Raw genomic sequence first — 22,415 nt, 5'->3', positions numbered from 1 at the left:
ACAAAGAGTGTGTGGATCCGGGTGTTAGCTATTGCAGTAACTACTTTGTGCTTATGGGGAAGCGTTCTAGCCCCTTTGGACCTCGTTTTCCTCCCCTGTGAAATGGGAGCAACAGTGGCAGCTGGCAGAATGTCTCAGGCCACTGTGTACAGTTGTACAGGTTGTATACTGCACAAGGGCATGTGCTCGGGGACCAGTAGGAGCTATATGTAGCCCATACCACGCTCACCGAGCTTAGGCTTCACGAGACTGTAGCTACTCAGAATGCACACCTTTTTCTTACCTCTGCAAAAGATCCTTTATCTATGCCCCTGCAGATGCTTCATCTGTATTAAGTGTTAGGAAAACAGTAGCTGCTTTTGCTACTGTTGATGAATCATTTGTGGAGACAGTGGATGAATGGATCAGAAGAGTGGGGGAAGGAGATCAACAGAGATTTGAGTCAAGGTTTGAAGAGTAGATAGGATTGTTGGAGGAGAAGCATGTAGTCTCATTTGGTCATTGGCCATCTTTCCCTTGAGATGCTTTCTCCCCTCCCCTTCCCACATCTCTGCTCCTTCTATTGGCTGTATGCTATGCCAAGGAAATTAATGGGATGCTGTTGAAAGTTACTATAAAATTTGGGGTTCTGGAGAAATTTCAATGCAGACAAAATGGTATAACATATCTCCCCATGCCCGTTGCCTGCCCACCCGGCACCTTCTCTTTGGCCAGTCCTGCTGCCTGCCAACCCTCCTTGACCACCCCCTCCGTATGATCTTGAGGTAAATTGCAGGCATCTTGTCGTCGTATTTGTCCACCTCACTGACACGTGTCAGGCAGAGAGGAGTGTGGTCTGGTTTGGGTTTTACTGGGACTATTTGAGCATCAGCTCACGCACAGGGCGGAGAACAAGTCGGGCAGCAGGGGCTGCCATGTTTGTCCAGGTGGGATATGAGGGTGCTTCTGACCAAGGCTTGGGGGACTGGCTGGAAGAGAGGAAACGCATCTGGAAGGGGTTCAAGCTGTAGATCGTGCAGGGCCTTTGGCACTGGCTGCTTTTGGTAGCACCTGGTTAATAGCAAGCAGCGGCTAACAGTATGGAGTACTTAGTGCACGCCAAGCTCCAGGCTGATCACTCCTCGTGTGTTAAGTCCTCTAAATGTCACAGAAGCCCTGTGACATTTACACTGTTACCAACCTCATCTTATGGATGAGAAACTGAGGCCCAGAGAGGGAAAAGCGACTTGCCTGAAGCCTCTGCCAGGAAGGGGGAAAGGTCTCCTGGTTCTGGGTGCACGCCCTGAACACCCTGCCGGCCAGCCTGTGTGCTGATGCTCCGGCAGGACGGGGGACGGATGGCGGCACGTGTTTCAAAGCTCCGCGGCCGCATGGCGCGTCTGTGCTGTTCCTGGGTGGGCGCATCTTTCATGGTTTTGTCGGGCTTTGCTCTTCCTCCTCATCTGTCTCAAGCAGCCGCTGCGAAGGTGTCGGCTGCTCTTTTATTCCCGCGGTTTCTCAATATTCTGCCTTTGCTCTGGAAGGGCCATGAGCAAAGGCGGGGAAGAAAAGGTGTTATCTGGGCTGTGCGCAGCTGCTGCTCCGTGTGACCTTTCTCCGCGGCTTGCCTCTGTGTTTTCTCCGAAAGGTCGTGCGTCAAGAGAAGTGAGGACCCACGTGTTAGGGACTGGGACCCAGCAGCTCCGTGGCGGACCTGTCACAGCTACCTGAACATGTGTTTCTCAGCGACATCCCGGTATTAATTGAGCTGTTGTTAGTTCTGGGTGTTTCTTCCCCTCCCTACCCCCTCCATGAAATCGTAATCCCATCCAGATGTTTCCAAGTATTACTTCTCGCAAGCTTGGCGCTGCGGGCACAGCGGGGCTCGCTACAGAGGAGGTGAAGGCAAGCTCTTTCAAACTGAACTAACTACTAGGGTTTCCTCCCCAGTCACTACTTATCTCAGTGACTTTGCAGACGGAGCCCACACGGTCCTATCTCGGTGGCACCTGGAGGTGGGTCTGCCTCACAGGCCTCGGCCGAGGGTGTCACGTGACAGCTTCATGACGTGCTGTCGAGGAGGCCCAGTGTCAAGGTAGCGGAGCTGCTGCCTCACCGAGAAGGGAGGGCGTGGACAGCTCCTGGGCTCAGCCCCCCTTCCCACCAGCAGGAGCAAAGCGAAAGGAGCAAAGGAAGGAGGAAGCTGGAGAGACTGGGAAGATAGGAGACCCAGGACTGTGAGCTCTGGACTCACGCACCCCTTCTTGCAGACAATCGCTTGCCCTTTCTGAACCTTGGCTTCCTCGTCTGTAAAATGGGCAGAGAGCTACACTTCCCAGGCGGGTTGTATATGGTAATGTATGAAGCTCCCGCAATGCTGCCTGACCCCAGAAAGTACTTGTGGTGATCACTTAGGGCTCGTTCCCTGGGGCCGGCACTGGGCAGCGGCCGAACTCTCTTTCTCTGTTCCCCATGACAAACCTGTACAGTAAGGGACAGTGTCCTCAGTTGACAAAGGACATAGCAAGAATCAGAGATGTGAAATTATTTACTCGCAGTCACACAGCAGTGAGTAGACAGAGCCTGGGTTTGACCTCCACGCCCCTTATTTGTCTGTACTCCATCCTGATTTTGAACCTCCCGCAGTAATATCTGACAGCCCCTCAGAGTGTCTTCATGTGACGTCACTTGGAAACTAGTTTCCAAAATGTCTTCACAGGAAGCAACAAACACTTTGCAGAAGGCTTGCCCTGGTGCTGGGGTGCTCCCGGAATCTTCTCTGAGTTTCTCCCTTGGACCCTGAGTTCCCCAGGAGGGTCTGCCTTAGCAGGGGTTCTGACTCCCTCTGGGTGCTCTTTCCCTTACTGCCAGGGTCTCTCGGGGTGGGTATCTGTAAAATGGTCCGAAGCTGGGTGTCTGGAGGCTCCGAGGGCGGTGGGCGGAGGTCTTCATGCTGGTGACAGCGTGCCCTGTAGAGCTGATGGTGCCTTTTCCTGGAGGGTGTGTGTCTGGTGGTGCTTGTTCTTCAAGGGGGGTGTGTGCGTGTGTGACGGCACCTTGTCCCGTGGGGGGTGTGAGTGTGCCGGTGCTCTCGTCCTGGGTCCGGGTCCATCACTCCTGGCGGCCCCGTGCTGCTGAGACTGCGCTAGCGTCCTGGTGATGGTGGAGGGAGAGGCAGGGGGGAGAGTCCAAAAGGAGGACTCAGAACTTTGAATCTTGGTTCTGACGCAGCCGGCTTGCTGTGTGGTCATGGGCAAGGTGTTGATTATCCTCTCTGTGCCTCAGGTTCCTTAGCTCTGAAACTCCAAGTGAAAGCATCACCTCCCAGGGAGCCATGGCATCGATGAGGTGCTTCCTAAAGCACTGCTAGAGCAGCTGTTGTGCCGAGGAATTGCCCTGTGAGCCTGACGCCCCTTCCCCACGGTCGCTGTCCAAAATGCCCCCTCGTTTCTCACCTTGGGAGTCTCATGGCCCCGGCAGAGGAGGAGGAGACCGGGTCTGGAGTCGTGGCCCTGGTAGGAAAAAGCCCTGTGCCCTTACACGGGGCTCTCAGCCTTTCTCAGCCTGGGCTTCCTCTGTCCCCACACGGTCACAGTATTGCTCTTGCTGGCTAATTTATCTGTCGCCTGAAGGGCCACCTGATGGAAAGACTGTGGGTTGTGGAGCCGTGAGGACTGGGTTCGTCTCAGCTGTCACTCGTGAACTCTGTGACCTGAGACAGTTTGTTCCTTAGTTCCTGAGCCTCACCTTCCTCCCCTGGAGAATGGGCATGATCAGGCAACTGTAGGAAAAGTTCAACACACGGGGGTCAAAGAAAGTGAAGGCAGCTATACTTTCCCCAGAACTTCTGAGACCTGTGTCCTGGGCTGGGTCTGCATACTCATTATTTTAGTTAACTTTCCTAACTTTGTTTAGTTTTCAAGCCCAGAGTGACTCCGTACAAGAAAACAACACAGAGGCACCTGAGTGGATCAGTTGGTTGACCGTGCGACTCTTGATTTCCGTCCGGGTTATGATCCCAGGATTGTGGGATTGGGCTGCACATCAGGCTCCGAGGTGGGCAGGGAGCATACTTGAAATTCTCCCTCTTTCCCTCTTGCTGCAAAATAAAATTGAAAAAGAAAACGCATATCCATCCGATAGACTGACAGTTGATAGCGTTGGTTCTGTCTCTGTTTTTTTAAAGTTTACTTATTTTGAGAGAGGCCGTGCGAGCAGGGGAAGGGCAGAGAGACAGAGAGTGAGAATCCCAAGCAGGTTCCTCGCAGTCAGCACCCAGAGCCTGATGCAGGGCTCAAACTCACAGAACTGTGAGATCGTGACCTTGGCTGAAATCAAGAGTCAGATGTTTAACCAGCTGAGCTACCCAGGCGCCCCAGGCACCCCAGTTCGTTCGCTATTTCTTTCTTTCTTTTTCTTTCTTTCTTTCTTTCTTTCTTTCTTTCTTTCTTTCTTTCTTTCTTTCTTTCTTTCCTTCCTTCCTTCCTTCCTTCCTTCCTTCCTTCCTTCCTTCTTTCTTTCTTTCTTTCTCTTTCTTTCTGTCTGTCTTTCTTTCTTTCTTTCTTTCTTTTCTTTTCTTTCTTTCTTTTTAAAGAATTCAAATCTCATCTAAAAACGATCATAGTTGGGCTTCATTTTTCATCATTAACTCATCATTGTTTCTGATAATTATTAATGCAAGGCACAACTGGGGTTTTTTCTTGAACTTCCAATTCTTTGCAGACTGACACCTATGTACACCCCCCCCAAAAAAAAACCCCAGAAAATCTATGGAATTCCTGGATTGCATTGCAATATGAAATTGTGTCAAATATTTTTATTTCTTTACTGTGAACTTCTGTTCTTACCTAGTCCCACTCTGGTAGTCCACGGTCTGCCTTCCACATCTCGGCCCCGGTTCACGGACCCCTCTGGGTAGCACCTGCCGCAGGCTCACTCCGCGTTTCCGAGCGTTCCGCCTGCCACACTGCGCGTGCCAGTTGATGCTGTTAGCGCCCTGGGGTAGTTGTTCTCTGGCTCGTGGCCTGGTTCACCCCCGCGAGGAGTTGGAAGTGGACAGCCGGCAAGTGGAGACGCTTCTGTGACACTGCTGTTTTGCAAATAGGAGCTGAAAAGCTAGGTTTTCTGCAAGTCAGGACCAGCCCAACTGCAGTTGATACGCTGTGTGTGACTTTGAAGGCAGCTCCCAGAACTGAGTGATCATCATGGCCGGTGGGGCGTTCAAAAAGTACTTGGTTGGATTTCCTACTCCCAGTGAGTCAAAATTTCTGAGGGTGAGGCCCCCAAATCTGTATTTTTCTCTTTTTTAATGTTTTTTATTTTATTTTATTTTTGAGAGAGAGAGAGAGAGACAGACAGAATGCAAATAGGGAGAGGGGCAGAGAGGGAAGGAGACACAGAATCTGAAGCAGGCTGCAGACTCTGAGCTGTCAGCACAGAGCCCGACGCGGGGCTCGAACTCACGAGCTGTGAGGGCCCAGCCTCCAGGAGGCATGTGGGTGGAGCGAGGATCCTGTGAACGGAAGGATGTAACGCCTGGAAGAGGTGTGGCATGCAGTTGGTACTCAAAAGCCGATGCAGACAGGTGGGCGCTGACCAGGGCTTGGTCCTCACTGAGCAGGTGCAGTGTCCTCAGCCCAGAGAGACGTTCTCGAACCCTGCCTGCAGCCTGTGTACGTGGGACCAAAGAAGAGCTTGTGCGTTTGACGAAACTTAGGATACTGAGACCTCTCAGTGAACGTTTTTGGATCCTTGGGGGGGTGTGACCCGAACAGCCTCAGTTGCTGTTAAAATTTGGGGGGTGTCTTGGTGTCGTTCATCAGGGACGTGTCTAATCAGGTAGCTGAGGGAGGGAGAAGCATGATTTGCTCTGAATGTGATTAGATAGAACATTCTGATATCAAAGGAAATGCCAGAGGCATTTTTAAAAAAAATTTATAATTCTTTCATGATTTGGCAGGTAATTATGATAATTCCTGGGATTTTCACAGACTTAAAGGCTTTTTCACAGCCACTTTGTTTTTGGAAATCATCTTCTCTGATGCTCCAGCTGGAAGGGATTGCTCAGTCCCCTGACGTTCCAAAGGCATCGTCTTCCAAAGCCCGACTCAAATGTCACCTTCCTGATGGCACTTTCCCGCATCCCTTAGGCCAGGGATACCAAGCAGGGGTCTCCCACGGACCCAGATGTGATCGGTTGGTGATGGCTGCCTGAGTGTTTTCTTGAGGAAGGAGTACAGCAAGCAGCTAGTGATGTCTGCCAGGGGCTGGAGGTGGGAGATAGGAGGTGAGCCTGGTGAAGTCTACCAAGCCATGTGGTTGAGCATTTAGGTGGGTTCCAGCTGTTTGGAGTTGAACTGGTGCTTTGGGCACAGGGGCAAGTAGAGGCACCGGATAACTCCCAACAGAGATTTGCCAGGTCACAGGTGAGTGATGTAAAAGCTGGATAGATGTTGCCAGATCGCCCAAGACTTAACACTTCTTGAACCTTTCTACCTACCATCTTTGTTCCTCTGGGGGAGGCCTTCCCTGACACCCTGTCCTCTTCCCCAGTCTTTCTCTCTCCCTGAGCTCTAAGTTTGTTTGACCTGGAGGGTGTGAACCCCATGGCATACCTGCCTCCCCCCACCACACGTGGAACAGGGCCTGACACGTGGTTAGCAATTCTGTTGGTGATATTGCCTCCGTGGGGGACAAGGAGTCTGTCTCCACAGCCGAGCTCCTTGGTAGAGCACGTGTGGCCCCTTGTATCCAGCTTCAGCAGGCATCCTTTTCCGTTATTTCCCTTCCATGCCATCACCCATCCTGGAAGGCCGGCTCTCCCGCACTGAGCGCTCACCATGCCCAGACACAGCGCACCCGCTCAAGGCAGCAGCTCCGTGGCCCCATGCAGTGGGTATGGTTTTGAACCCTCTTTTCGTAGGTGAATGGCTTTAGGCTCCTCGTTAAGTGATGTGCCCTAGAGCTCACTGTAAGTGATCAAGCACAGGCCTATCTTGCACCGGAATCTGAGCCCTTAACTGCCTTGTCTCAGCTGCCCACTCTACCCCAGCAACTTCGGGGCCTTTGCATCTGAAGTTTCCTCTGCTGAATGTGCCTTTCTCCTCCCTGTCTACAGGGCGTCCTCCTGGAGCTCAACGCGTTTATGGGATGTAGATCTGTGGGTCTGAGTGACTTTAGATGCCAAAGGTGGGGGGCAAGCAATGGGGAGTTAGAGAGAAGCCGGCACCAGCTCTCAAAGGTGTTTGGGTTTTATTTATCTTTAGGGCAGCAAGAAGCATTGAAGGTTTTAAACAGCAGGTGACAGCATCAGATGTTGCTTTGGGAAGATCACTCGGTCTGCCTCGTAGAGGAGGGACTTGAAGGGTAGCTACTTAATGTCCCTCCCTCCCCATTCCCTGCGAGTTTCTGTGGCTGCTGAAAATCAGGAATGGTCAGGTGGGACCTGTAAGCACCCTCAGAGCCTAATAAAAATTCCAGCAGGCAGTGCTTGAGCTTCCTGCTTTCGTTTCTATGATCTCCGCTGGGTCTGGAGGCTCTGGGAGACTTGAATCCATTTTTAGTTATACTGGACTTGGAAGGAGGTACTCACGGAACAGCATGCTCGGCATGGTTTGTGGAAGACGAAAGCTGTGTGTCTCAGTGCCTGTATGTAGGGATCTCTCGTACAGAAATTCAGAGTTTCAGAGCCTGGCTGAATAACAGGGAACCTTGTAGTTTTCACGGCAGCTCGAAATGAGCGCATCAAATTTTGTCTCCTCTGTTCCCCTGGATGTCCACCTCTTCCCCCTGCCTCCTTCCCTAGTGAAATGAAAGCTTCGTCTGACACGGTCAACTCACTCTTCTGGCTGCAGAAGAGAACAGCTCGTGATAAATACCCTTTGAAGCTGGGATGTGTCGATGTTTTATGCATTTATGGAAAATTTGTTTCAACACTCTGGCTGCCCCTGCCAAACAAAGCAAAACAAAAACAAAGCGAAAGCCCTGCTTTGCTTTGGAAATGACAGTGGCATTTATTTAAAGCTCTATTTTGTGGGGGCACGTTGGCAGGTATTTAGCAGTGATATGGGTAGTTGTGTCACAGTTTCCTGTTTACTGTGTGGTAAACAGATTCTTAGGCCCAAGGAGGCTCATCGGGGATTTACGTGATTTCTGTGTGGAGGATGTACATACGCATTATTAGTGATACCGTGTGTGTTTGTGAAAGGCCACAAGAAGACCATCCTAAGCTTTTTTTTTTTTTTTTTTTTTTAATACAAAAGGGATAAGACAACGGGGAAATATTAATTTTGGGTCTATATACAAGGACCCTGGGTAGGGGCTCCCGGACTTACTCTCCCGTTGTTAATTGCATGGGACTTGCAGTGTCTTTCCGGCCCTCCTCACCGTGCATGTCGCACTGGTTTGAAAGAGGTGGGCACCTGAGAGGCGGGGGCCGCTGTGGACAGGGTGGGGGTTCACATAGCAAGTCGAAGGAAGCCTCAGAATTTGATCGGGAGCTCGGTACGTTTCATGTTGATTGTACCACGGCTGCCTTTAGTTTCAGGCCAAGAATTTTAATTCTTTTAAAGAGCCCAAGTGATTATACCCGCTGGTAAATGGAACAGTGTTCATTATCAGGAAACTAAAAAGTAAGGAAAAGTAGAAATAATGGAAAGAAAATCTGTCCCTTGACTAATGGTAATATCTTGTGTATTTCCTTTTATGCCTTTTACCTTTTATATAATGACGTATCAAAAAAAAAAATAGAAAAAAAAGGGGGGCCCTTCTTTACTCCTCCTGAGGCATCAGGACTTAGGTTAATGATCCTTTCTTTTCCCACAAAGGCGTCCTTAGATCCCTTCTTTATTCTGATGGTATGTTTTATATTTCATATATAATACTTATTACAAATGGTCTGGTAATATTTTTGTCTTGACTTGTGTTTATACTAAGTACCTGGCTGCAGTCTGTGGTATGTAGGAGGGGGTCATCTCTTGGGAAAAGCAGGGAGACAGGGTTAGGTGAGGGTCTCCTGACATCTCCATTCTCGAGGGATTCTCTTTTGTGGTTGTTGTTTATTTATTTTTGAGAGAGAGAGAGAGAGAGAGAGAGAGAATCCCAAGCAGGCTCCACACCGCCAGTGCAGACCCCAGTGTAGGGTGAACCCACAAACCATGAGATCATGAGCCCAAGTTGGACACTTCACTGACTGAGCCACCTGGGTGCCCTGAAGAAGGGTTCTCTTTAAGATACTCGCAAGATTCTTCTTTGAACGTTCCTGAAGAGCATGGCAAGAGGACGTCTCACATTTCTCTAAAAAGTTTAAATAACTTATAGTTGAATTTGATTTTAAGCCCGGTCAAGATTGCTCATGTAATCAGGGAAATTACTTTATGTTTTGGCCTTACAGGAAGACATCTTTGTAAACAAATAGCTGGAAAGGTCTGTTGTTGATTCTGTACATCAATCATAGACTACCTCATGGCAACCTCTGTTTCTGTTTCTTTGGGGTGAGCTGGGGGCATTGAATAAACGTGCAAAAATTCAAGGGCTCACCGTGGGCCACCATCAAGTGGGCTGCACGTGGGGCACGGTGGAAGTGGTAGAATCGTGGCAGGTAGCCCAGTGGTCGAGAGCCAGGGTCCTGGAGTCAGTCCTTCATTAGCGGTATGACCTTGAGCTAGCTTCTTCCACTCTGTGACAGCCTTTCCCTTCTGTAAGGCAGAAATGACAACGCCTGCCTTATAGAGCCCGCGTAGGAAAGATGTTAGCAGCGCGTGGAAAGGATTTCCTGGCGTTGACTGAGCAGTAACTGAGGGGTAGCTGTGCCATTGCAGTTCTGTCTGTCATCATTACTGTTCCCATCGCTTTGAGCTCTGGTTCTGTTTTCTCGGGTTTCAGAACCAAGTTCCTGAGGAACAGAAATGGTCAGTCAGTCCAGCTGTACCATCAGCAGCGTGATTTTTGGCAGGCCCAACTCAGATGAGCAAGAAAGCCTTCGCTAGAAAAGTGTCCACGAAGGAGAAAAACCTTAGGCCCCAAATAACCCGCTAACAGCACCGTCCTGACCGTGAACGGTCGACCGTAGATTCTGTAGTGTTAAAATGAACCAAGTGCAAGAGGTGTTCACCTTACAGGTAGATTTGCATGACTCACAGGTGAGTGGCCTTCTGTCTCCAGCCCAAACAACCTCCCGGTGCCTTGCTGACAAGTGACAGGACCAGAGAAGGTGGGACAGGTGACCTGGGCGAGGGGAGTCTGCCCTCTGAGCCTCACCGTTCGGTGCTTGTGTGTTCCAGGTGGCGGAGATGCACGGCGAGCTGATTGAGTTCAACGAGCGCCTGCACAGGGCCCTGGTGGCCAAGGAAGCCCTCGTGTCCCAGATGAGGCAGGAGCTCATCGACCTGCGCGGGCCGGTGAGTGCTCCCCCCCGGGAAGGTCCCAGCCCTGCCCTCCTGCCTGCTGTGTCGGTCTGTCTGCCCAGCCTCCGCGGCCCCCAACCCTGCTCCTCAGCTTGTTCGTTGTTGACTGTGTCAAGGGTGTAGAAGAAGAGTACAGAGATGGCCAGAGTGAGCTTCCGTGTACCCGCCGTCCAGCTGTTACGTGTGCATTAACCTTCACTATGCTTGGTTTTCTTTGGGTGGAAGGGGGTAGAATAAACACGAGGATACCAGTTCCATTTGAAGCCCCCCTTTGTAACGTTTCATGCCCCGGCACCCCATAATCCATATTCTGAAATGGGCGTGTAGCCTTCTCCTTCCTATTTTTATACTTTGCTACATACATACGTTTCAATTAGCAATAAGCAGTCTTGGTTCTGTTTAACTTTCACCTACATGATGTTACTGTGTAAATCCCGTGGCCCCTTGTTTTTGCTGGTTTTTAACTCAATTTTGTGGTTTGAGGACTGTCTCACAAAGATCTAGTACAGGATCTTTAAACTGTGGCTCTCTCGATACTTGGGGCCACTTACGGTAGTCCCCCCATAGCCGTGGTTCCGCTTCCCGTGGTCTGGAAGCACACCACACTCCTTCTGGTGAGTTGTGAGAAGGTCAGCGGTGGCCTCATGCTACATCACGATGCCTGCGTCACTCACCCCCCTTGATCCCGTCACTGAGGCCTTGAGTCATCGCACATCATCACAAGGAGAAGGGGGAGTACAGGACAGTAAGATTTTGAGAGAGGGGCTCATTCACATCTTTTGTTACAGTATATTGCTAAAATTATTCAGTTATTTTCTGTTGCTAACCCCTTACTGTGCCTGATTTATAAATTAAACTTTGTCATAGGTATTCATGTGTAGTAAAAAGCACAGTATGTGTATGCTTCAGTGCTGTCCATGGCTTCAGACATCCACTTAGGATCTTGGAATGTATCCCCCGCAGATACGTAAGGGGGGGCGATGGTAGTTACTTGTTGTGGGCTGTCCTATGCATCCTGGGTGTTTAGCAGCACCCCTGATTTCTACCCACTGGAGGCCAGCAGCACTCCAGGCTGTTACAGTGACCAAGAAGGCCTGCAGACATTGCCCGACGTTTCCTGAGGGGCAGGGGCCAAACCACCCTGGTTAGGAAGTCCTGGTCTAGTTCATTCACTTTCTTGACTCTAGTTCTCTATTGAACAATGTATTGCACTATTTTTTTTTTCAAAACATTTTTTAGTGTTTATTTTTGAGAGAGAGAGAGAGCGCGCAAGTGGGGAAGGAGCAGAGAGAGAGGGAGACACAGAATCCGAAGCAGGCTCCAGGCTCCGAGCCATCAGCCCAGAGCCCAACGCGGGGCTCGAACTCACTAACTGTGAGATCATGACTGAGCTGAAGTCAGCCGCTTAACCAGCTGAGCCACCCAGGTGCCCCAGTACCACAGTATTTGTAATCCCGTCGTGTTTTATTGGACATTTGGGTTGTTTGCATTTACTTAGCTGTCACAAACCCAGATGCTGAGAGTGTTTCATCCTCCTGTGCACGTTTATGATAGCTTCTTCATCTCGGAGCTTTTATCATGTTAAATGTCAGATGCCCATAGGTAGGCAGGTAAGTTTAAAGCATGTCCTGTATCCCTGTGAAGTAGAACTGTCCTCAGTGGAGGTCAGTTTGTTTGAAGTTCTGCACCTGCTTCTCCCTTCTGTATTAATTTGAATCAAATACTGGGTGTGACTTCATCTGTACACAACTCCGTGTAGATCTTAGAAATAGGAAACCATGAATATATTACCATCGTCCCCTGTCTGTGACCATTAGTTCCTTTATACCATCAAATATCAGTGTTCATACTTCTTACTGTTCCATACCTTTTTATAGCTTTTTAAAAATTAGGATCCACATGAGGTCCACGTGTTGTAATTGGTTATGTCCTTTATGTTTCTCTTCTTCTTAAAACCCTTGTTTGAATTTAGTAAAATACGACATAAAATTTACCATGTTAGCCAGTTTGACGTGTGCACTTGTGTGGCTTTAGGTACACTCACGTTGTTGTGCAGCCCACACCACCGTCTGTCTCCTGACCGTGTTCATCTTCCCCAGCTGAACCTCTGCCCCACTCTACCCCGACGCCCCATTCCTCCCTCCTGCAGCCCCTGCCAACCGGTGCTGTGCTCCCTTTGTCTCTGGATTGAACCACTCGCTTATGTTTCTGTTCATCTATGGAGTCCTCCAACTCTCTTTTCCTTAACACGTGTCTGCTGAAGACCGGGTCGTGTCACCACCTGAGACTCGCAGATCGCACCTCTACAGTGTTACTCCGCACACCCCTCTGTTGCCTCTATTTTCTTAACTTGGCGCTTGGGTCTGGGCACTTGGATGTTGGTTTAATTTTCCCCCTAACGTTCCTGTCGCTGGACTGGTGTTTTCTATCAGGAGATGGATAGCTTCTGCTTGTCTCCCTTTACTATCTTAGTGGCCATTTATTAGCACTTCCTGCCTCCACTACGCAAATGTTTCCTTGAGATCCGTGTTGTTGTTGTTGTTGTTGTTGTTTATCCCCTGTTGATTATCCCTCTGTCAGTGTGTAGGAGTTCCTGCCAACACTTGAACGTCTCTACGAGTGCTTCTGGGTGTGAGGTGGTTTACCTGGGATTTTTCTGATCACGAGCGGGGTGGGCCTTCTTGACATTTGCTGCCTGGTTATTTTGGCTTCCCCTTCTGTGACTTGTAGTCTTTGTCCACTTTCTGCTGGGCTGTGTGTGTGTTTTCTTGCTGATTTCTAACAGTACTTCACATATCTTTTCAGTTACGCATATTGTGAATATTCCCTACCAGCCTCGGGCTTACTCATGAACTTTTAATAAAATGGCAATTGCAAACCTATGGGAAAGGGAGAATCATTTAATGAAACCCTGTCACTCAGCTCTCCCAGTAATCAGCTCTGGGTCATTCTTGATTCATTCCTACTCAATTCAATCCCTTCCCAGCTCAAATTATTTGGATGCATGTCCAAGTCATGATACTATTTCAGACATAAATATTTGAGTATTTATCACTAAAAGATATTTACAGTACGATTATCATACCTGAAAAATCAGTGATAATTCCTTAGTGTCTTCAGATGTCCAGTCAATGGTTAATTTTCTCCAGTTATCTGAAGAAAATGTTTTTGATTTATCTGCTGTAATCAGGGCCTTAATGCAGTGCATACGTTGCAGTTGGGTGATAGGTCTCTGAAGCCTCTTAATTTGTATATTCCCTTCCATAGTCCTCCCCTTACCACCTTTTGTTGCCACTATTGACAAACTCGGCCCTTTGAACTCTAGGTTTTCCTGTTTAGGATTTTGTTGATTGCCACCCTATGGTGATCCTTACCGTGTTCCTCTGTCCTTTGCCTTTCCTTTGAATTGGTCATTAACTGTAGAGTCTTGATGAGTTTCAGGTTTGATTTTTTTTTCTTTTGGACACCTTGCTTTCACAGGTGGCGGTTTGTCCTTCCAATCAGGGTGCAAGTAGGCATCGATGTGGGAAGGCGCCACTGGAGGTACCTTCACACCAGACCCTCTTTGTCTCTCTGATGCCAGCGTGTGAATGTTGCCTCCTGTGCTTAAAGCCCTGTGGTGCATCCCTGATAGAGTTTGTTTCCCTCGCTCCTCACAAGTCCAAGATTTGTACGAGATCTCTGTGGAGCTCTTTCATTAGGGAGAGGCACATTTTCCTAAGACGGAAACACATTTCGTAAGTACCTGTTGTGCACTAAGAACCTTTGTGGCAGTTGATATCATCTTTGATTTATAGGTTGACCGAGGCTCAGAGAGGTCCCGGAATCTCTGAGTGAGTATGTTGTGGAGCTGGATTCAAACTTGGATTTAATTACAAAGTCTGTTTTCTTTCTTGCGCTCCACCAACTCTGGGCCATTGGGGGAACAAGTAAGGGGGCTTCCCTTGTGTTACCCATCAGCCTTCCAAGCAAGATCCCAAGGTCCCTCTGCGTGTCCTTCCCAGCTGTGCCCCATGTTAAAGACCTCGGCAATGTGCCTTCACATTTTACTGCATCTGTGACCCCATAGCTGAGAAAGGACAGTGGGGTTGTAGTAACGGAGAACTCCCGGCGTTGACTTGTGTTTCCGAGTGTGGGCGGAACTGGTGTGGGGTGCAGGCAAGTGTCTCCCATATCCCTGCCAAGTGCAAGGGGTCCTGGCATATTCCATGGCCCACCTTACTGGAGGGGGCTTGATAGCAGGTGCAGACCCAGGAGGGCTCCCATTCCTTAGTGTAGGTCAGATCCTGTAGGAGTTGTCATGTGTCCTTTATGCTGAAAGAAAGATAGGTGGCTCTTGTTGCCCCAGATGCATTTTCAGAGTGCACCTTCGGTGCATTATTCTCTGTGTGAATGACAAATACTACTAACCGTTGTTATAAATAAGCAACTCTGATTTTAATAGGTGACATTTATTGAGTAATTGATGTATACCTCAAATTTAAATACCTCTAAAGTATTAGCCATTCATTTAATCCTCACCGACCTCAGTGGTGATTACCATTATGACACCATTTTGCAGAAGCAGCATCTGAGGCTCAGACATGAAGTAACTCAGCCAAGCCCCCACAGCAAGAAGTGGGGGCTCTGTCTGCCTTGCAAGACTGGATTTTGCTTTAAACAATTGAAATTTGCAGACTTTTGGACTCTTGACAAATCTCGTTACACCCATGCTAAAAAGTCAAGCAGTGTAAGAGCATTTAGTGAAAAGTGAATCTTCCTCCTGTCGCTGGCCCCCTCGTTTTTCTTCCTGGAGTCACTAACAATGACCAGTGTTGGTTTTGTCTTTTCAGAGATGAGGGATGCCTGGGGGCATCACACACACAGTCCTCCATGCTTTCGTAACTAGCTGCCGACTCCGTATAGGACTCCCCCCAGCCCCATTTAACAGGGGGGATCTTTTTTATTTTACATGTAGCTCTACCTCATTCTTCTGTTGAAGAACTATGTCATGTTCCCTTAAACTGGCAATACCATGATTTATTTAACCAGGCCCCTATTGATGGATATTGAGTTGTTTCTCGTTTTTACTTCCATGACAATGTTCGCATAACATTCTTGTGAAATCCTACTTTTGGATTAGAAGATTGTCGGGCAGTCTATGGGGCTCAGCTCAGCCAGGTGATCCCCAGAAACCTTGCCTTGGAAGATTTCCAAGGCACTAGGGAGGACCACCCCCTTCTTCCATCCTCCCTGACCTCATTGCAGGAAACCCTTCTGGGGGCCAGCATCCATCACCAGCTCACGATGTATCAAGTTCTGACAGTGTGTCAGGCACACATTGGGTCTTCGTGTTCATCCTCACTTAATTTTGGAGAGAAGCCTGTGAATCAAGTTGGGGTGTCACCCTCTTTTATAAATCTGGCAGCGGAAGTACAGAAGGGTTTAGGTCCCACCTGCCACCTCGTTATGGTGCCCCACAGTGGTGGGCCTCCAGCCTGTCGGTCGTCTTCAGCTCCATGGCCCTTGCTTCCTCGTTCTATGTACCCTTTGCTCCCGCTGTTCCCTCTGCCTGGAATAATGCTCTGTGCTCAGGCCTCAAACCATCAATATCAACTCCTCACTTCCTCAGGAAACCATGCTGATGCCCACGACAAGGTCACCTTTTCCCTGTAGAGTATGATGCTTACAAGCCTCTCTCCCTTCTTCTCTTAATGTAATTCTGTGTGGATCTGTCACTGATTGTTATCTGTCTTCCCTGCTCCGGGAGAGCAAATTCTATGTCCCCTGCTTGCTTGGGGCCCAGTGATTCATGCAGTAGGTGCTGAGTTCATGTGGGTTGGCTCGTTGAGTGAATCATCAGATGAATGAATGAAAGTCCCAAGTAGGAAGTGCTGGAGTCCAGACTTCCCTGGAACCTTTGACGTGTAAGCCCACCTTCTCTCTGCCCTGCCATGTTTTTGTCTCCCGTCTGAATGTCCTTCAGGGCAGTGGCATCCATTCATACAGAGGTAGCTCTGACTGTCATGGGATCCTTTCCTGGGGGCAGGTGGTGCTGGACACAGGGAGGAGAGAGAAGAGAGGTCATTTAAGGGCCTGAAGACTGTGGAAAGAGCTGGCCATTTGGGCAGTGGTCCCCAGGGCACACTTGACCTTGTCATTGCCCTGGGTCTGCTCTGCTTACCTCCCCAGAGTCAGACCACTGGGGCAAAAGGCAGGAGGAAGTTGGAAGCTCAGCTTCAGTTCTGGAGCCTTCTATGCCTCTGTGAGAAGCATCTACCTTGGGAAGCTCAGGCTCTCCTGCGTTCATTTCCACTCGGACCAGCTCTCTGCTCACCTTGGGTTTGACTTCCTCCTACACCGCCAGAGTGTCAAGGGCAGCCCTGGTTTTGCTGTATTTGGAAGCCCCACCTGGCCCTTGTATCAAGTGGGGATAACATGGCTCCCCTGGGCGGCTCGTGGAGAGGCTGCCAGTAAAACCGCTCGGTCGTGGGCTCGTGGCGGTGGCCTGACCCGTTTTCATGTCCGAATCGCCAGTGCCTAGCACCGATGTGCACGTAGTAGGTGCTTGCTGAGCGTTTGCTGAGTGAGAACTTCGTTTGCACGGAGCTCAGGAGGAGTGTGTGGCCCGGATGGTTGTTTTCAAAGATAGGAACAGGGACATAGTTTGCTCCCACTGCTACCTTTTTGTGATGTTACAGACTTTGAAACCAAGTTGCTTATTTTAAGAATGAGTTTGGGATTAGGGGTTGAAGTTTTTTCGTTTTCTTTTTTTGAATGTAGGTATTTTTAGGACTCTGCTCATTATTCTTTTCTCCCCCTCTGGTATAAGATGTGAATGAATGCCGGAGTTTTTTCTTTTTCTTTTTTCTTTTCTCTCTTTCTTTTTTTTTTTTTTTTTTTTTTTTTCCACTTTTAGTGGGATTTGATTACAGCCCTGAGAGCTCTCTGGGAGAACAGCTCCTGCTTTGAATAATAAATGGAGACAGGGAAATAGAGCCTTGTAAGATTTTGAGGCGTGCGGGTCCATTAGAGGGGAAAGCTTAGGGCTGAGCTAGTCATCACGTGGGGGTTCCTTCCCCCTGGGGGAGCAGACATGGTCTCACTTCACGTCGTTGAAGTTGGATTCCTCTTCTCTTTCTTCTGCTCCTGCGCTGGGTCTCTGTCTTTCCATCCTGAGCATCCTTTAATTGCTTCTGCCCCCTCCGCCCAGGCGGCAGAGATGGCCCAGTGTGTGTGACTTGAGGTGACATTCACATCCTCTCCCCGTGACAGCAGCCCTGTGTAATGTGTGTCTTAGGTCCAGGGGTCACACGAGTTGACAGAGATGCAGGGAGCTCTCATGACCCAGCCCAAGGCACATGGCTTTGCGGTGGCACCCCATGCACATCCGGGCCTTTCTCCTTTTTCAAACCGTGCCTCTGCCTCTTTCATTTTTGCTTTTTCATTTCAAGCGAAATTTAGTGTCTGATGTGCTCTAGGCCCGACACACTGGGTGGTTTTAAAGATCCAGATTCCTCTGTGGTGCCCACTCCCTACCTGCAAGATGAATCTGTCCCTTTCTTGTCTCCAGCTCATTCTGGACATCAAAGTAGTTTTTGTTTTGTTTTGTTTTGTTTTGTTTTTAAGGCATACTAATCACTTCATCTTCATCTCAGAAAGGGCTCTTTGGAAAACTTGGAATCTAGAGAAGGCAGTTTCCCAAAAGCAGAACACTGATTCAGAGGGCATGCAAAGCTGGTGCCTTTAGAAGAGGGGAGTGCAGTGGTGGAAGGGTCCAGAAAATGTTAGATCAGAGCGTGTTCACTGGGCTTCCTTGCTGTAGCACATCCCACAATGGTGCCTCCCCGCTCTCCAAAGGGGGTAGGTACAGCATGAGTCATATGCATTATTTCCCAAGATCATTTCCCCAAGGAGCATCTTTTCGAAAATTTTTTTAAATGTTTGTTTATTTTTGTAAATATAATTTATTATCAAATTAGTTTCCATACAACACCCAGTGCTCATCCCAGCAAGTGCTGTCCTCCCTGCCCATCACCCACTTTCCCGTCTCCCTCACGCCCCATCTACCCTTAGTTTGTTCTCAGTCCTTAAGAGTCTCTTATGGTTTGCCTCCCTCCCTGTCTGTAACTGTTTTTAGCCTTCCCCTCCCCCATGGTCTTCTTTTAAGTTTGTCAAAATGCACATATGAGTGAAAACATATGGTATCTGTCTTTCTCTCACTGACTTATTTCACTTAGCATAATACCCTCCAGTTCCAGCCACGTTGCTGCAAATGGCCAGATTTCATTCTTTCTCATTGCCAAGTAGTATTCCGTTGTATGCATAAACCACATCTTCTTTATCCATTTGTCAATTGATGGACATTTAGGCTCTTTCCTTAATTTGGCTATTGTTGAAAGTGCTGCTATACACATTGGGGTACAGGTGCCCCTAGGCATCAGCACTCCTGTATCCCTTGGGTAAATTCCTAGCAGTGCTATTGCCAGGTCATAGGGTAGGTCTATTTTTAATTTTTTGAGGAACTTCCACACTGTTTTCCAGAGCGGCTGCACCAGTTTGCGTTCCCACCAACCGTGCAAGAGGGTTCCCGTTTCTCCACATCCTCTCCAGCATCTATGGTTTCCTGATTTGTTCATTTTAGCCACTCAGACCGGCATGAGGTGGTATCTTAGTGTGGTTTTGATTTGTAGTTCCCTGATGATGAATGACGTTGAGCATCTTTTCATGTGTCTGTAGGCCATCTGGATGTCTTCTTTTGCAAAGTGTCTACTCATGTCTTCTACCCATTTCTTCACTGGATTATTTGTTTTTCGGGTGTTGAGTTTGTTAAGTTCTTTAACAGATTGTGGATACTAGCCCTTTATCTGATATGTAATTTGCAAATATCTTTTTCCATTCCGTCGGTTGCCTTCTAGTTTTGTTGATTGTTTCCTTTGCAGTGCAGAAGCTTTGTATCTTGATGAGGTCCCAGTAGTTCATTTTTGCTTCTAATTCCCTTCCCTTTGGAGATGTGTTGAGCAAGAAATTGCTGTGGCTGAGGTCAAAGAGGTTGTTGCCTGCTTTCTCCTCTTAGGGTTTTAATGGTTTCCTGTCCCACATTTGGATCCCTCATCCATTTTGGGTTTATTTTTGTGTATGGTGTAAGAAAATGGTCTAGTTTCATTCTTCCGCATGTTGCTGTCCGGGTCTCCCACCACCATTTGCTAAAGAGACTTTTTTCCATTGGATACTCTTTCCTGCTTTGTCAAAGATTAGTTGGCCATACACTGTGGGTCCACTTCTGGGTTCTCTATTCTATTCCATTGGTCTCTGTGTCTGTTTTTGTGCCAGTACCATACTGTCTTGATGATCTCAGCTTTGTAGTAGAGGCTAAAGTCTGGAATTGTGATGCCTCCCATTTTGGTTTTTTTCTCCAATATTACTTTGGCTATTTGGGGTCTTTTGTTTATTTTTTAGAGAAAGAGAGAGAGAGAAAGAGTAGGGCGGGGGGGGGGATGCAGAGGGGGGGGGGAGACAGAGAATTCAAAGCAGACTCCAGGCTCAGAGCTGTCAGCACAGAGCTCAATGTGGGGCTTGAACTCCTGAACCGTGAGATCGTGACCGGAGACGAAGTCGGACGCTTAACCAACTGAACCACCCAGGCGCCCCAAGGAGCATCTTTTCTAAGATGTCTTTGGAGGAAGGCATTTGGGAAAGTTAGGGCCCAGTTACACACCGTTTTCGTTACCCACGCACCAGCTGGCAAGGGGATCAGGGAAGCCCGGTTTGTCTCATGGGCCTGTCTGGGCGTGCAGGGTGGAGGGGCTGGAGGGGAGGGAGTGACGCTGTGTGGCTGTGGGGTGCAGCGGGGTCTTTCAGTCCCGGCTCCCACTGGCTCTCCGCTCACCCCAGCTGGCCGGGGCCTCGGTCACCTGAGCAGCGCTGAACCCTGGCGCTCGGGGCCTCTTGCACAGGTGCTCTCAAGGAGCTGGCAGTTCTTATTCTCGCTCAGATTACCTTCTCTCTCCTGCTCTGTCTGGTTGATTAACTATTTCTCTGTTTCTTCTGTCCCATTGCGCTTCTCTCTTGCTGTCCTCCTGCCTGCTTCTCTTTCTCTCTGTCTGCTCCTTTCTTTCTCCGTCTGCCTGTCTTGATCTCTGACTCTCTCTGACCTCCCAACCCCACTTCCTGCATGTGCTTGGTCTCTGTCTGCCTGTCTGTCTCTTGTTCATGCCTGAACCCTTCTCTGCAGCCGGCTCACTCTGTCTCTCCCCTCCCTGCTCCTTCCCATTTTCTCTCCTTGGGTGAGTGTTCGCGTTGCCTGGTGATGGGAAGATGCCTGCTGTGCGTCGCAGCTGGCTCGACAAGCTCACAGCCTTTCCCTTTCTTCCTTGTTGCCCAACTTGTGTGTTCTGCACAGGGCCCCTGTGTGGTGGTATACCTTAGGACCAAGTTCCCCAAAAGCCTTTGCAGACTGTCCCTTCCTGCCTGCTGCAATACGGTTCCCCTCTCTTGTGTTGAACTTCGTTTCCCACGCAGACTGGCAGCTTTCTTGAGACGGGTCTGTGTTCACGTGCCTCTCCTTGGGCTGCCACCGGAGTCACTCCCGGAGCGTATGATGTGTAAATCTGACCACGTACCTGTAGGATCCATGGTTACACTCTCTTAACCACCATACTTGGTTATCCAAGGTGCCTTCCTGGATCCTGCAGGATAACAGACTTGCTGTTAATCCTTGCTCTAAGCTGCTTGGTGTTTCCACAGGGCACCCTTCCTCTACTGTGGAAATGACTGTGCCTGGTGGGAGAGCAAGACAAGTAATTTAAAATTCAAGGTTGAGATCGATGACGGAAAAAAAAAGAAACTCATCCCAAGTTTTTTAATATGGCTCACTTTGAAATGAAATGCTTCCTGGGACTTGCTTGGGATCGTTAAAACCTTCAGAGGGAATGCTTTCATTTGTGGGCTGATGCTATTTAAGTACAGAAGCTTAATAAGAAATATATTTTTCAGCTGGGCAGCACTTGCAGAATATCTAATGATCAAGTGCCAAATTGTCTGCTGCCCCACAGCAGCTCTAAACGTTGAGTTCCAAATTATAAGAGGCTTTTAAATTCAGCACTTGGACATTGGTGTTTTAATCGTCTACCGTCTTGAAGGAGATTATTTTTAAAAGTGCCATTTAAGAGAGGCTACTAAAAATATATCGCACATAGAGGCTTAGCTTAGAAATGTTAGTTTTTGACACAGAATCCTCCAGAAGGATGATTGCAGAACCCACTTTAGACCTCTCTGTGTCCCAGAATCAAAACCCCTCTTTCAGTCCGATATCTTTTTCTGCCCATGGGCACAGACGCTGAGTGATCGCACGCTCCTTGGCTTTAAAGCAAAGGGTTCTTCGGATCACCAGTCTGTCTTCCCACATGTGCCCAGGTTAAACTCTTGCCCCTGGTTTATGCTTGGCTTGCTCACCGCCGTGGATAGTTGGGTTCCATAGGAGAGCCCTGAGGGGCTACAGTTTGGGGTTCAGGTGGGCAGTACCTGGCTACCCGGGACATACGGGTATGGAACTTTGAAAGCACATTTTCGTGACGATCGGGGTTTTGTGTCTATTGGCAAATGCAGCACGTGCAAGCTTTGCCCCGAAGCCGGTCTCCTATGGATGCAACCAGGAAACACTGGCAAGGTGCAGAAGAGTCCAGACTTAGACACCTGGTGCTCCACAGTGATTTCAGCGCTGCGTTGAGAGAGGCACTGGCTGCCCTGGCTGAGGCTGCCTGTGGGTCGCTCATGTTTTGTGTGTCTGTCTTACATAGAGTGTGAGCCCATTGCAGGGAGGTGGCAGACGTGGAAGAAACGGGCTCTGGCTTTGACGAGGTCAAAGACGAGAATATGTTCTCTGTGACGTGCATCGTGACTTGGCTTGGAGACAGAGGTCTAACTCTGACACCTTTCCTGCCACTGCTTCTGAAGAAAGAGAAGCCACAATTACAAGGTGGCTTTTGGCCCCCGTGTTACCTTTTCTCCCTTCCCCAGCACAGCTTTGCGAATGGCTCGTTTGACTTTGCTGCC

At 48.9% G+C, this 22,415-nt stretch overlaps 1 protein-coding gene across 4 annotated transcripts in view; it reads left to right on the top strand.

Moving 5' to 3' along the window:
* SNX29 (sorting nexin 29) overlaps positions 1–22,415 on the top strand; it is a 493,450-nt gene that overhangs the window by 311,442 nt on the left and 159,593 nt on the right. For 3 of the 4 annotated variants that reach the window (XM_045460338.1, XM_045460340.1, XM_045460339.1), the window contains exon 16: positions 10,260–10,376. In XM_045460338.1, the coding sequence (XP_045316294.1) occupies positions 10,260–10,376 (117 nt within the window). Of the gene's footprint in view, positions 1–10,259; positions 10,377–22,415 lie in introns of those variants that run through there. The other variant, XR_006708071.1, reaches the window with a different exon arrangement.

This window comes from Leopardus geoffroyi, chromosome E3 (assembly GCF_018350155.1).
Source record: "Leopardus geoffroyi isolate Oge1 chromosome E3, O.geoffroyi_Oge1_pat1.0, whole genome shotgun sequence".
Taxonomy (NCBI): domain Eukaryota; kingdom Metazoa; phylum Chordata; class Mammalia; order Carnivora; family Felidae; genus Leopardus; species Leopardus geoffroyi.
This window is presented reverse-complemented; position numbering and strand designations above follow the sequence as displayed.